Source organism: Coffea arabica, chromosome 2e, assembly GCF_036785885.1.
Source record: "Coffea arabica cultivar ET-39 chromosome 2e, Coffea Arabica ET-39 HiFi, whole genome shotgun sequence".
Taxonomy (NCBI): Eukaryota; Viridiplantae; Streptophyta; class Magnoliopsida; order Gentianales; family Rubiaceae; genus Coffea; species Coffea arabica.
This window is the reverse complement of record NC_092313.1, coordinates 8,528,327-8,543,597: the sequence shown is the minus strand read 5'-3', so window position 1 is coordinate 8,543,597 and position 15,271 is coordinate 8,528,327. Positions and strand designations below refer to the sequence as shown.

Genomic DNA, 15,271 nt, shown 5'->3' with positions numbered 1-15,271 from the left:
GTGAAGGAGAAGGAAATAAAGCCAGTCTGAAGCTTCTAATACAAACTTCCAACAAATCAAGATACATAGTTGGCATTTGCAATCCTGAATTCCACCCAGAAAATGAGATTCAACAGAGTCACAGAACCTTATCCAAAATAAAAGAGACTCGCAGAACAAGTTTTTTTTTTTAACGTTACTTTTGCATTGACTTTTCTATCCTCGCTAGTCTAAAACAAATGAAATGTTGCACAAAGAGAAGATCCATTAACTCGTAGTCTGCTCCGCCAGTTCACAAATAGGTATAATATGTAGTTGCCTGTTTAAGCTGAAGAAAACAGACATCGTCAGGCACTTGGGAATGAACAGCTATCTAATACCTTAACAAGGCAATTAGAAAATGAAAGATCCAATTCACAATGCTTCACAGAATTCTGTTTAAGCTTTCAGTTTTCTTTTACATATGATAACAGCTCCTTGTACTCTGCCAGTAAACTTGGGATATCATCAATGCGCAGCTGCAAAGAATTCAAAAAGAAAATATTAATGAGACTGAGCAGAGAAAGAAGCTCATTGCCTGGGAATGCACCAACTTGAGAAAGTGTGAGCTTGTGTAAGTTGTGGACTCCATGTATGTGAACTTCTTAATGCGTGTGATTAAGTAAAATACAGCATCTATCAGCAGAAAAAAGAGACAGAAAGGACACATTCAATCGAAGGCCCTTGATAATATTCACAGCTATATTCTCCATGTTGATAAGTGATCACTTCAGGCATTTAGACCCATTTCTCCAATTCACAATTTTCTGATAATAACATCCTTAAGGCCATAAAAAGATCCGGGCCCAGTTCCGTTTGAAAATTTTCTAAACAGACTCCAATAGATAGATAATAAATCATGCAAACCAAATCTGTGTCAAAGTAATTCTTCAACCAGACGAAGCTGTATGGAGTACTATACTCTTTATACTTCTTATAATATAAGATACCACAATTCTGAAACTAGGACGGTCTTCACCAATTTTCTTGCAATTTGGAGAGGATCAAAAGGTTTGTGCTAATATGCTATGTTTACAAAAATCAATTTCAGCCAGACAACAATATGTCAATCAAATTTCTTCAGTTCGATTGTGCCGCGAAATTTACCAGAAGTAAAATAATTATGTTACCTTTGCCACGGTGCCCCTACCTGATATTCCAATTTTCTTAAGCGGCTGTGAGGCTTTGCCACTGTCCTCTCCTTCATCTATTTCAAATACTTAAACAAAAGGCAGACACACTATCTGAGCCTATGCATACACTACACAAGACTTTGCAAAGGACAAAACTGGGTGTAGCTTTTAAGGGTGCTTCTCTTTCTTGAATTTTCTTCTTAATCTGCATAGTTTTCTTTTTGGTTTTCAACAAGGAATGAAGTTCAGTTTTTAATATGGTGCATTAAACCCATGCTTTCTGCCTCCTTAGGAATTATAAACGAATACATACTGTAGTCATTTGCCATAGAAAACTTTACAAAACACTGGTCCTATGAAGGATTTTCTGTGGAAGGCAGCTGAAGACAGACCCCCCTCAAATGCAGCAATGAATGGAAGCCATCAGGACTCAAATGCTGCATACGACAAATTTGACTAGCAGGAGAAAGCTTTAAGAAACTAATACCTGCATAGCATTTCTAATATGATAGTACCGGAAAGTCTCTCTTTCAGGAAAGCCAGATTCCACAGGCTGTGACTTCAAATCAACTTTGTTTCTGTCAAAGAGAAAAGGTAGAAAGACCAGTCATTCATGTGAAGAACCAGAGCATTTATATCAGCTTCACAGAACAGATTTTTAATCCACAATGTTGAAAAAGTCCATAGAAGATTTGGGGCATTAGTTTATAATTGATGACAAGGTCAGCCCTGATGAAGGGTCTACTATCGACAAGCAGAAACAATCACCATCCCAACTTCACTTCAAGTTATTTTTTCTCGTCTTTTCTATTTATTGCTTAAAAGTAAGAATTTTTTTTCCACCAAAAAAAAAAGAATAAAAAAAATGGTTACCCAGCAAGGGTAACTCTCATATGAAGACAACATGGTAGTTAGAAATTTAATCATTAGTTGCTGAATTGTTCTCTCTTTTCCTTTAGAAGTCCTGCAGTTGTCTCTTCGATAAATCCACAATCATTAAAGCAACTATTACCTGAACCTAATGAGTAAATTTAAAAAAAGAGCATTTTTGTCATGTAAAAAGGACAGCTTACATGGTGTGCACTATCAGGGGGAGGGAAAAGAAAGCTTTTCAAGGAGAATAATGAAGTAAACCCTTACCGCAAGACAGATCAATTATGCCAATTATTATTGTACTTGGGTCTGTTTAGGTTCTTCACAATTCCCAATTGGTAAGTTATAAAAGGATACAAAAGATAGCATGGTACCCAAAAGAGATATGTTAGTGGCTGGCTTCTGATTCATGTAGAATTAATACAGAAGGAGAAGTAATTGACTAGGTTCTACTTCAATTAGATCAATATGTTAAATTTAAGTAAATTGAAGCATTTATTCCTAGTCATAAAGCTAAAATATGAAAAAGACGAAAAAATCACTCTTATTGAATGAATTAGCCCCACTGTAGCAAAGCAGGTCTCTCTTCTTGACATAGTCATATTTCTCATTAGGCCAACCAAAGTAGACCAAGCAGGCATTCTCTCTCGCAAAAGCAGGGAAAAATAGACAAAGTAACCAAATCTTAATCCTATTCTCTAAACATTTTTTACCTTTCTGACTAGTTATTGTACTGTTGTACAGCGAACTTTGAAGAGAAAAATACTTTCAGGAATTTACTTTGCAAAGCATGCAAAAAATAAGTAGAAACAAATCATTCTAAAGACTTGCAATTGATGTTAGACCAACGAGTAACAATATGCAATTGCTTATTCTTACAGATGATGACGGATAATTAGGCGTTGGTAGTCACGAAGTAAGGGACTAAGCTCTTTCAGTTGTATAGACTCTGGTGAGGACATTTTCCAATGGTGACGAAGTGCCTGCACAGCCAAACCAACAAAGTTTAAGTCGTGCATAGCCAACACATGTTTTCGAAGATGTAACCAACTATGATGCAAATCATACAATCAAACTATCTTTAACCTGTACATTGCTGGGAAACTTTTCTCCATTAACTTGTGAAGCCAGTTCAGCAAATTCTCTGTCCTCCAGCTCATCCATGATTAGCTTATGATGATTAAGCGAAACAGAAACTTCTAACTTTCTATGCAATTCTGAGAATATAGATCCTTCAGTTTGGCCTTCCTGTATGAAACCCAAAATAACAAGACAGTCAATATTTAAGCTTGATACACGAAACTTCCAGCTTGGAAGTTGGTGAAATCGCATTCCTTTGAAAAATCAATAGCATCTTGTAAGATAGTAATGCAAATTTAGCAGCGAACCTCGAAGGCCTTCTCTGCATTTCTACCACTTCATGCAAAGTATGCATAATTTTCAAAGGCAAACACTTGGGCAGACCTGGTCTGATGTTGTGGCAAAATTTGGGCCACGTGGTCTACAAGACCAGGTCTACCCAAGTTTTTGCCATTTTCAAATAGGAGCAAGTTCAAATGACTCCAACTAATGTAAATAACATCTTAAACACATCACATGTAAATGGTCCTCACCAACCAAATGCAAGAAGAGCTTATCAAGTAGGCTTTACATGTATGCGTAGTTGTTACTATCCAGTGGCTTTTTTTAATTTTTATCTATTTTTCCAATCCAATTCCCCAACCTACACTTGATGGTAAGAAGAGTTATACTGGCATCTTCTTTGGATGAATGAGGCACTGGAGCCAATCAAGCACTCTCAACTGATGCAAACAAGAATAGAGAACATATCTTCCATCATTTGTCCAATTGAATCCTTGAAAAGCAACAAACTCTCAAACCGATTCTACAACTTGAAACTTGGCAAAAAGAATTGACCAATAAAGAGCATAGTCAAGGATGGTGTACGCCACCACTTTTGGATAGTTACCTTGTCTTGGGAGATGAAGCTATCATTTGCTATTGAAGCATTTTTATTTTCAGGAATAACTGCAGGCAAGGACATTGTCAAACGCTTTGCAATAGGATCCTCTGCAAAGCAAAGAAAGCAGAAACAAACAGGAAAGTTGAATTCCAAATATAAAAACAACTGGAAAATAATCAAAAGGCAATCAAGAACATTTATCTCATGAAGCTGAAATATTAGTCTATTCCTCTTTCCACAATTTCATCTCATTTTTCAAAACCACGTCAAGACTCAACTATGCTATTGCATGTACAGTTCATTCTTGTTGATGCTTTCTTTTCAGATTATATCCAAATTTCTATGATTAAGGAATCCACTCACGTCAGTGTCAAGTCCCGTCACCTACTCAAAAGTTATCTAATTCCAGCCTATCTATGTTCGCTGAATGAAAGAGTACGGACCAGGAAGAAATAGGACCTGAAGAAATGCCATATCGTTTGATGGATTAAAGAGCATCAATCTTCTTTGTTAGCAATCCATATTATCCTACAGAAACACTAACACAGAAGACACAAAATATCCAGATCATCTGTGATCTGACCACCAGAAAAGAATTAAATTGCAGCTATCAAAACATAGAGCAGCCAAATAGACCTCTTTCAATTTTTTGTGGATGGCATTAGAAAAATCTGAACCATAAAAGACTGTTAAAAGAAAAAGTGCTGTTAGAACTTAACATGATCTTCAGATCATCCAAGTCAATGACCAGTCAAAATAGTCAAGACAGACCAAAACCATTTTACAAACTGGACTTGAAAAAAATCAATATCCCTCTTTGAAAGTTTCTCTTATTCAGCGTGATTGACTTGAATCAATTGAACCAGGAAACAGACAACAGAGTAGTTTATTAAACAATTTGAGCTGAGATATATTCCTGATGTTAATATTCACAGTACCTTCTGGAACCAACCACCAAATATCACCATAGGTTGATTTTCCATCAAACCCACCAAATAGTAAATATCGTGAACCAATACAAGTCATGGAATGATACGCTCGAGCAGCTGGTCGATCATTGTTAGTTGGTAGGCGTCTCCATTGTACAGACACTAAAAGCAGACAGCCAGAAGAGCATAAGACAAACATCAATGAGAGACAGAGAGAGATTGATAGAGAGGACAAGGATGCATTCAACAAAACAAAGCTCAAAATTGGTTGAGCAAGGAAATGGAAACCTCCCCTGATCCAAAAATTTGATAAAATGTAACTAACCCCTGTCTAAAACAACACAATCATTGTGGTAAACGTCATAGCGACTCAACCAGCCACCAGTTGCATGCCCTCCAAATAATAAAAGCTGCAAAGAGGATGTTTTAGGTTTAAAACAAAGTACCACAAACACAACCTTAATCTGACAGCCAAGCAAGTAATCAAATCAAGATGTCTAAACAAGGAGAAACTGTTCATATTAAAGTAATATGGCTATAAATACATAAATGTCTATGGGATGACAAGAGATTAAACTACACATAGATTTACAACTCGAAGGCAAAAAAATAAACATATGCCTATTGTTCCCACACTGGAGAAACTAAAACTCCAGAACTGGTCATTAAGGAGGCAGATATAACTTACACCCAAATGGCATGAATAATTGGGGCCTAATGCTTGATTTGCTGGCTAACTAAGACACCCAAAGCAGAACATGTTTGCAGTACATCAAAAACCAAGCATTCTACAATTCTCCTATAAAGTTATACATTATATAAAAGGAAGAAAAGCATCCACTGCTTTTGTATTTTCAAGCTAAAAGCACGAGTTTGATTTTCAAAAAGCTTGCCTATTTGATAGTCTTATAAAGCAAAAATTAAATATAAATGTCCAATAACTGAGTAAAGCAAATTCTGCTGTAGCAACTTGGCCAAAAAAAAAAAAAAACTCTGCATTTACTTAGTGGAAACGGAAAGATATTAGGGACTCAAACTTGATCAACCTTGGTAATTGACACAGTACAGGAGAGATTCTATTTCAACAGTTCAACATGAAAATATTAATCAATCAAAAGGCCCTCATGTTGGACATTATCTTAACTTCAACTAATCATATAAGTAATCCCCTCCAAAATTAAAATATTCAAGTGTAGCCTCTCTTGGTAATTGTGAAGGCATCAAAAGCTGTGGTATGTCTAAGAAAATTTATGCAACTTGACAGATCATTCAAACTTCATAGAATTTCTGTTTCATATCCAGATTACACATCAAAAGAAATTATAAAGCAAGTTCACCAGGGCTAAGAGAGCGTCTACAATTTCAAATATTCAGAGGTAATTACATTAGGCCCCCCAGATGTGACAGTATGCCCGCAACTGGCTGCAGGAGCTTGACCAGGAAGCTTCAATTGAGTCCAACCTGGACTTTCATTCTCTTCCTTCCACAATAAAAGACACAACACAACTTAGTAAGCCTTCAATTTCAAAATATATCCTGTGAAGCCTAACAGAGATGATTAAATAATGCCAAGAAAACTAGAACACAGTGTCAATATAGAAGCAACTGTTAATGTGATCTTTCAAATACAAAGGGCCCAAATGACACACGTTCAAGCACTGATGCACACCCAAAAACCAGCTTCAAAGCAATTCAAGCAAGAAAAGACAAATATGTCCACTGACTCGTTTTACAGATTAAGAATATACAACAAGGGATAATAACCACCTAAGGCGACATGTTATATCACCTAGAAATTAATATGCTGCCACAAAAATACAACTAACAATCTACTGAAATGGTACATACAATTGCCTACGTCATAAATTATAAACTAAAAGATTGTTGAATACATCCAAAAAGACTTGCTTCTTTTTGTTTTCCACATTAATCAGTTTAAATTGACAAGCACAACGGATCAAACATGTGATGGTATATAGCAAGGCATCAGACAAACAAAATTTTATTCACGAAAAGACAATGTGTCATTTACTTCCATTTCCATGTCTACTTTTTTTTAAGCTTTCCTAACTCGTTATAACTTCCTTCTTGTTTATTCCTAGAAACCCCAGTAAAGTTTACCAGGTGTCAGCAGGACAAGTGCAGAAGCTCAGGTGATTGTTCCAAATAAATTAATTGATTGCTTTTCTTTGCAACTGCTTATAGTGATAGAGCAATATCAAAGGAATTATGTACCATTAAGCCTTAACAGGCATGGAATACAAGATGTGAGAAAAACAAACATACACTGTGAATACTATGAATAGTAAATTCAAGTCGAAAGGAAAAAATAAAGAACTCAAGAGATACAAATGGCAAAGGTATTTCAATTTGGCATTTTATTTCAAGTAAATTGCAGCAAATGCTTTATATTCCTCCCCTAAAAGAAGTGTAAGCATTAAATGCCTACTCCAACCTGGACTGTAACAAACTTTAAGTCACATATGTGAAATTGCTCACTCTCTAATCCTTTTGTAAAGTAGTTGGAAGATGAACAACTCTTCGATAAGTCACATAGTTATTTTATTTCCTCTGCTTGTGGTGTAGTAAGACCCCATACATCAAAGACGGTTACTCAAAAGGGGAAGGTAAGGGGACAGGGGGGACCAAAATGTGATTTTTGTTTATTTTGAAAGTAACATCACATTTAAGAAACTTGGCACAGAAATGATGAATGTAAACTTCACAATGATTTCATAACAAAAACCAAAAACAGAAAATATGCCCCTTAACACAGAATATGGAGGAAATCTTCCCCCCACCTTCAAGGAAAAAAAAGAAAAAAAAAAGCACAAGCACTGAGAAAAGGATTAACTCACAAGAGAAGCAACAAAGTAAAGCTACAAAAGAAAAAAAAAACCATTAAGTAGGAAAACAGGAGGTACCGTCTTCAATAAGACCCTTTAAAGCCCATAGATCACCCATGATTGGTCCTCCACCACCTACCAGAGACAAAAATGACTACTGTCATTTACAAACCACCAATAAGTGGTTCAGAAGACACCTTAGTTATCAGAACAAAGATGTCACTCTGGTATGCATGACTAAACAAGGAACTATATCGACAAGCCCAGCTAGAATAAAAGCAGTACTATCATGTTACGAAAGATCTCAAACAATAAATAAAGCAGAAGACTGTAGAGGAACTTTTTTCAAACGTATAATGATAAGAATTTGTTTCACTATGAGAAAATAATGCATAAAATTGTACAAGACGAAAAATCTAGGCATAAAAAATAAGAGCAGTTCGCTAATCTATATGTTGGATTACAGCCAATACATAACCATTTGACCATGGGTACATCATACACATCTAAGCACAATCTCAACCTGGACAGAATGAAATTGATCTAACAGTCTACTTGGTAAAATAAAAGGAAATCAGCGGCAAACCCGCATGCAGCGCCAGTATCAGAAGTTAAAGATGAACTATTTGAACTTAAAATTAAACTCTGACCTTCAGAGTTAACTTTTACTTCCTACAACTTGAAATAAATTTCTCACATTAATGACATTGTCGAAGGCAACAAAACTAAATAACCCACTATTGTTACTATTCCATTATTGGTCACTATACACAGGGGGGTTTTGTGTAATTACCCTCTCGTATTGTTAATCTATTTGACATCCAAATAGGATACAACTGATGCAAAACTCTGACCTTCAGAGTTAACTTTTACTTCCTACAACTTAAAATAAATTTCTCACATTAATGACATTATCAAAGGCAACAAAACTAAATAACCCACTATTGTTACTATTCCATTATTGGTCACTATACCACAGGGGAGTTCTGTGTAATTACCCCTCTCATATTGTTAATCTATTTGACATCCAAAATAGGACACAATTGATGCAAAATAGTGAAAGTGAAAGAATTAACTAATTCCAAGCACCAGATGTGCGTTTTAAGGTCTATTGTCCTCAATTCTCCATTACCTCTGCCACCATAGACAAGCAACCGTTTCTCTACCATAGTGGCTGTATGTCCACATCTTGGAGGGGGTAAAACTCCAGAAACTGATAACTCCATCCACTCAAGTGAAACTGCAAAAAAACCACTTTATGCCTTCAAATGAACTAAACATGTTGCTACATCACTTACTCCTTGCATGCTAAGAAATAAAATGGACTAAGAATGCTAAATTGAGACATTACTTGTGTCTAAAACGTAGACGTCTGACAACCATTTTTTACCATCCCAGCCGCCATACCTGCACATTTTTTAAGCCTGCTCAAGGCCCACAGCTCAATTTAACACAATAATCACTTGACTTAAGTAGTTAGCTGAAACTAACATTACAATTTTACGATTGCCAATGGCTGAAGCAGCAGCAAAATCCCTCGGCGAAGGCAAGTCACCAAAGCTGGTAAGTTCTGACCATTGCCAAATATCTACAACACTCAAAAAATAGAGAGATATGGAATCATGGTGTTTTACTTTCGAATACATTCACAAGTTACAAGAAGAGATAGGTCTCAAAAATCAATCAAATTTACAAAATGAAAATACTTACCAGTGTCTAGGACCCAAAAATCGCCCAGCCTGCAAATCCAATAATTTAATGGATTAAGAGACTACATCCACATATGGTTTACCAACAGACAGATGTATAGACAAGCAACAAAAAGGCATTGAGGTGCTGACCTTTTACCTCCAGACCTCCCACCAAAGATGAACATATGGCAGTCAATTGCAACGGCAATATGAAATGCTCGTGGTCTGGGACCCACTTGCCCATCAGAACCAGTGCCTGTACACTCTGGTTGAAACCACAATTTGTTCTCTGACATATTCACAATGACCATCTTTCAACATTAACACTTGAAAACCTCTCTTTCATCACATCACTATGCTAGTAAAGCCCCATGTAAAGTGTTTGAAATACACATGATAAGCAATTACACCAACCATGAATGCCTTAATCAGCTCAAACAGTAGCATCCGCATCCAGATTGGTTTGTGAGCCAAAGCCCTATCTTACTCTTAGTTGGACAAGTAAATTCGAGCACAAAACTACTATTTAGCGTCAAAGGTGCACAGACATTGCATCCACATGAACTATCAAAATTTGTATAACCACAAGTATACTGATAAATTAGTAAACCCATTAAAAGCCTGACTAATAAAATAGGCACGCAATCGCCGAGCCACACGAGGTTTGAACTACTTTCACGTTTACCCATTACCCTTGTTAAATTTCGCATAAACGTCCAGTTTTTGTTGAACTAAAAAGCATACATTCGTACATTATACAGCCCTGGAAATTCCAGACATATACATCATCGAGAGCCTCAATTTAGCTATGCAGTTGCACAAGACTTAAAGAATAAAGGGGGCAAAGAAACAGTTGGAAATCAAGAAATTGAACTAAAACATGAACAGCATAATTTGTAATTATACCGATATCATAAACAAAGAGGTCGCTGAGGAATTTCCTGTCGACTAAGCCTCCGAACACCACAATCTTTGATTTCCCAATGTTCACAGCTGTATGCCCACTGAAAAATTTTCAAACAAAGACTAGTTGAGTTTTTCCATTCATGTGTTACAAGTATTCCATGTAACATTAAAGAAAATTAGAGAGGGAACATTGCCTGCGGGGTTGGGGAAGTGTGCCACCAAAATCTGACGGAGAAGCTCGAACCCAGTAATGGGTTTTCAACTGGGATCGTGTCTCCATGGATGTACGTGGGATGGCTCAGCTTTGTGGAAAACAGGGAATTATGAGTCAATCTTGCTGGGTTTTGCGAAAGAGGGGGGAAAAAGGAAAAACCGGGAATTTATATGTCACTACTGTGTAGTAATTAAGATCATGAGATTTTCTTTTCTTTTCTTTTCTTTATTGGGAGTAAAAGGAAAAAGAAATTTTAGTTTTTAATTAAAATGACGCCCTTTCAGATCTAAAGATTTACACATCACCCTAACATTTGTTTATGGTACATTTTTCGTGATCAAATTAATGAACTTTTTGCCGTTACTGTGGAGTTTAACTTTTCACACATAGTTGTTTTGTTTTAGTCTGCTCAACGTGCTAGTAAGTAAAACTCAGTATGGTGACGTTTGCACTTCATCCTTTAATGTTATTTTTTCTCACTTTATTTTTTAAATTATTAATTAACTCTAACATTGTTCACAAAAACTCTCCCTAAGGCATAGTCACTATTACATTTCATCCTTAACATTATTCTTTTCTCATAGTTAAATTTCATTCAATAGTTACACTTTTTTGGATTGAGGAAAATATCTCCCTAATTTGACATAATAATGAAAAATAAAAATTGTTATTAAAAAAATAAAAATATAAAATATATTTAAAATTTTAAAAATGACTGAGATATTATCAATTTTTGTTTGTGAATGTGCATATAGGTAAACTTTTCTTTTAATAGCTAGATATTTCTTTTATATGGGAGTGTGTGTGTGTATATCTAAATCTAAACTACATAAAGCGAGGAAGCTTCATCTACAGTTGATTGTGCCGGTTTCGCTGTGATTTTGCGGCTCATTTCGTCCTTTTTGGTCTTTTGGAAGGCTCCATGCAGCGGCTTTGGTTCCTGGTGCGCTTTTCCTCATTTCTGCTTTTGTTCCCTTCTTCCGATTGTGCCCTTGTCCTGGTTTCGTTGTAATTTTGCAGTCAATTTTGTCCTTTTGTTTCTTGTATCTTTGACTGCTGCTGTTGCTATCTTCAGTCACTTTCTTTGTCTGCGTTTTTATGTTTATAATTTTCCGTACCCTTTTATATTTATTAGCTCTCTCCAAAATGTGTACATTGACCAAAATATTGATTTTCTAAAATTTTCTAAAAAATATACAAATAAGTGAAAATTCTGTGTGTATCTAATATATACAAATCAATGAAAGTTCTATGTGTATCTAATCAATATAAATCAATTGTACTACTTTGTATTAACATGCAAATCAATGAAAATCCTATGTGTATGTAATATATACAAATGAACAAAATTCTATGCGTATCTGATAAATATAAATCGATTGTACTGCTTCATATTAACGTATAATAAGTGTTATTCATATCAAATAATCATAATTTAAATTTTCCTTATAGATCAATCAATGTGATATATACAAATCAATGAAAATTCTATGTGTATCTAATCAATATAAATCAATAGTACTACTTTGTATTAACATGCAAATCAATGAAAACCCTATGTGCATGTAATATATATAAATGAACAAAAATTCTATGCATATCTAATAAATCTAAATCAACTATACCGCTTTGTATTAACATATAATAAGTGTTATCTTATCTTTCTTAAACCACATAAAGCTGCAAAACTCCATCTACAGTTAATTGTCCTGGTTTCAATGCAATTGTGTGGCTGATTTTGGACTTTTGTGTCTTTTGAGCCGGCTATGGAGTTGATTGTCCGCTGTTGCTGCTGTCCTCATTTTGGATTTTATCACCTTATATTCTGATTATGCCCTTTTGTCCTAGTTTCTTTGTAATTAATATCTCAAATTTGCACTTTGTGGTCTTTAGCTTGTCCTATCTCTTTATTATTGTTTCTTTGCTTTTGTTTTTTAGGCCCGCAGCTGCTACCTTAAATTCCCAGATGAGCGCGCAAATTTTTTTGGCTATTCAAATCTAGATATATTAGTTGTGTCCATTTTTATATATATTAATTTTTTGCAAAATTTATATATCAATAAAAATATTGATTTTCTCGGCAAGATAAATATATGGACGAAAATTTTGTGTCTATAAAAATATTCATTTTCTCAACAAAATAAATATATGGACGAAAATTTCCTGTGTGCCTAATAAATATAAATCAATTGTGTCACTTTGTATTTGCTTACATTGATATAAAAATGCTACTTCAACAATATTTGTTAATTATTTAATTATTACCTTAAAGCTTTTACATTTTAAGATTGAGTGATGTAACATAGATGTAGTGAATACAAAGTGATAGTTAATTAGATACTTGTCTATAAACGAATAAAAATGGATGCTTCTCTATAAAACTGATGATTAATTACATGCCTGTTTTGAAAAATGTAGGATAATTTTCCTCTATTTCAAAAATGTTAATTTGACAGTATTTCTTTAGGACATCACTTTTATTCTCTATAAAAATGACGATTAATTAGATGCTTGCTTTAAAAAATATAGGATAGTTTCCCTCTATTTCAAAGATGTCGCTTCGATGATATTCTCTCTTAATTATTGTTTCTTTACTTTTGTTTGTTGTAACTGTGCAGCCGCTGCCTTACATTCCTGAATGTAGACGCGAATTTTTTGGGCTATACAAATCTATATATATTCTTGCATCCTATTTGTGTGCCTTTATATATATATATATATATATATATATTCATTTTCTCCAAAATATATATGTCGACAAAAATAATGATTTTCTAGAAAATATATATATCGACAGAAATTTTGTGTGTATCTAATAAATATAAATCAATTGTGCCACTTTGATTAGCTTCCATTAATACGATCAATGGTTTTTAAAAATATAGGATAATTTCCCTCTATTTAAAAAATGTAACTTCCATAATATTTGTTAACTAATGAATTATTAATTTAAAGGTTTTGCATTTTAAGATTGAGCAACATAACATAAATGTGGTCAATACAAAGTGATAATTAATTGTGTGCCCTTTTATATATATATTCATTTTTTGCAAAATATATATATCTACAAAAATATTGATTATAAGTATAAATCAATTGTACGCTTCATATTAGCTTGCATTAATACGACTAATTGTTTTTTAAAATATAGGATATTTTTTGTAAATTTAAAAAATGTTACTTCGATAATATTTCAAAAATTAAAAAATTAGAAAATATACCACTTAAAACCAAAATAAAAAGACAAAATTTTCTCTAAAACTATAATAAAGATAACCAAACAACTAGAAATTTACATACAAAGACTTAAAACCACACCCCTATATATATATATATATATATATATATATATATATATAGACAAAAATATACATGATGCAACTCAAAAAAAAAAATCATATTGACACATGAATCACAAGACAAATAGGAATGCCACAAATACAACAAACAAACAAAACTAGAAAAGATAGACATGCTAAAACAATATTAAACAATCATAAAAGCTCAAATAAAATATTGAATATACATATATATATACCCACATATAAATAAATAAATAATAAAAATATAACAAACAAACAAAACCACAAAATATATAAACACTAAAAAAATTAAACCACTATGTCACGTAAAATAAAATACTAAACACACACACACACGCATATATATATATACACATACATATTACAAAATATATTGTATGTGTATATCTATATATTAATACAAAATTCACTACAACTTTGAGTAACCTAAAATAAGTCACATAAACATCAAGCAATAAATATTTAAAAATTCTACTGCAAATTATAGTGATTAAACTCTATAATTTTCATGTTCAATCATTTCTATTTCTTATAAAAAAAATTTATACACATCACCTTACTTTCAATAATATCCATTTATCAATAAACTATTAATATAAAATCTCCTAGCTCTCAAAATTAATATTATTCTTTACTTATTCAGATTCTATTAATTAAAAAAAATACAACTTCCATCTATTTCAATCACATTCATTCAGAACTACTAAATCAATATCATTTTTACTTATCGAAAAAAACCTACTTAATTAATAAACACATATTTTACCAAGCTATAATATCAAATTATTAATTTATCTCATCACACAACACCAAAACTATATCAAAATTTGCCAAAAAAAATATCTATTATCCATTTAATTTTTAACAAACTTCTCATTCTTTTATATCCTTTCCATAGACTTTTCCACTGCAACAATGCACACTCTCATCCTAGCTATCCAAATTATGAAAATATCATTATCCTAAAATACATAAACTACCAATGCCCAAAGTACAATAAATTATAACACTCTTAATGTAATTCTCCACCTAATTTTTCATCCTATCAACTTTAAAAAATAAAATATTTATTCCATTAATTTAGATAATATTTACTTGTCACTAAATTAAAATCAAAAAACAAAATTTTTTGAAACCAATATTACCTATCAAATTTTCAGATCATATTAATTTAAAAAAACACAATACAAATCACATCAATTTTACTATATCTATTCATAAATAAATCAATCCAATATATCACTCTTCTATCTACTATTCCAATTCTATTATCATACAAAATACTCTAAGTCTATGTTAGTAAATAAATCTTATATTACCCCAAGATACTCAATAATGGACATCCCGCGGAACCGCGGGACACCAAGCCTAGTAT

General features: G+C 33.3%; 1 protein-coding gene across 3 annotated transcripts; it reads right to left on the bottom strand.

Annotated features, from left to right (window-relative positions):
* Window positions 1–224: 224 nt before the first annotated feature.
* On the bottom strand, window positions 225–10,737 carry LOC113730698 (protein GLUTELIN PRECURSOR ACCUMULATION 3). Of its 3 annotated transcripts, none has more exons than XM_027255562.2 (16): window positions 10,554–10,737; window positions 10,360–10,457; window positions 9,604–9,742; window positions 9,473–9,501; window positions 9,254–9,350; window positions 9,114–9,169; window positions 8,895–9,002; window positions 7,841–7,897; window positions 6,301–6,392; window positions 5,242–5,326; window positions 4,926–5,078; window positions 3,994–4,094; window positions 3,117–3,272; window positions 2,904–3,007; window positions 1,639–1,729; window positions 225–497 (listed from the first exon to the last, which is right to left on the bottom strand). In XM_027255562.2, the coding sequence occupies exons 1-16, from the start codon at window positions 10,637–10,639 to the stop codon at window positions 426–428; spliced, it is 1,524 nt and encodes a 507-aa protein (XP_027111363.1). In that variant the 5' UTR covers window positions 10,640–10,737; the 3' UTR covers window positions 225–425. The 3 variants fall into 3 exon arrangements, with proteins under 3 accessions (XP_027111363.1, XP_071934806.1, XP_027111361.1); XM_072078705.1 differs by having other exon boundaries at window positions 3,111–3,272; window positions 3,994–4,052; window positions 10,554–10,736; XM_027255560.2 differs by having other exon boundaries at window positions 3,111–3,272; window positions 10,554–10,735.
* Window positions 10,738–15,271: the final 4,534 nt, after the last annotated feature.

What these genes read in the sequence shown, in the direction of transcription:
- LOC113730698 (XM_027255560.2), bottom strand. Translation starts at nt 10,639, where the DNA reads ATGGAGACACGATCCCAGTTGAAAACCCATTACTGGGTTCGAGCTTCT. An exon ending in GCTTCATCTCCCAAGACAAG is followed by an intron (nt 3,273 to 3,993) that starts GTAACTATCCAA and finishes GGTTTCATACAG; the next exon opens with GAAGGCCAAACTGAAGGATC. An exon ending in AGTTTCCCAGCAATGTACAG is followed by an intron (nt 3,008 to 3,110) that starts GTTAAAGATAGT and finishes TTGGCTGTGCAG; the next exon opens with GCACTTCGTCACCATTGGAA.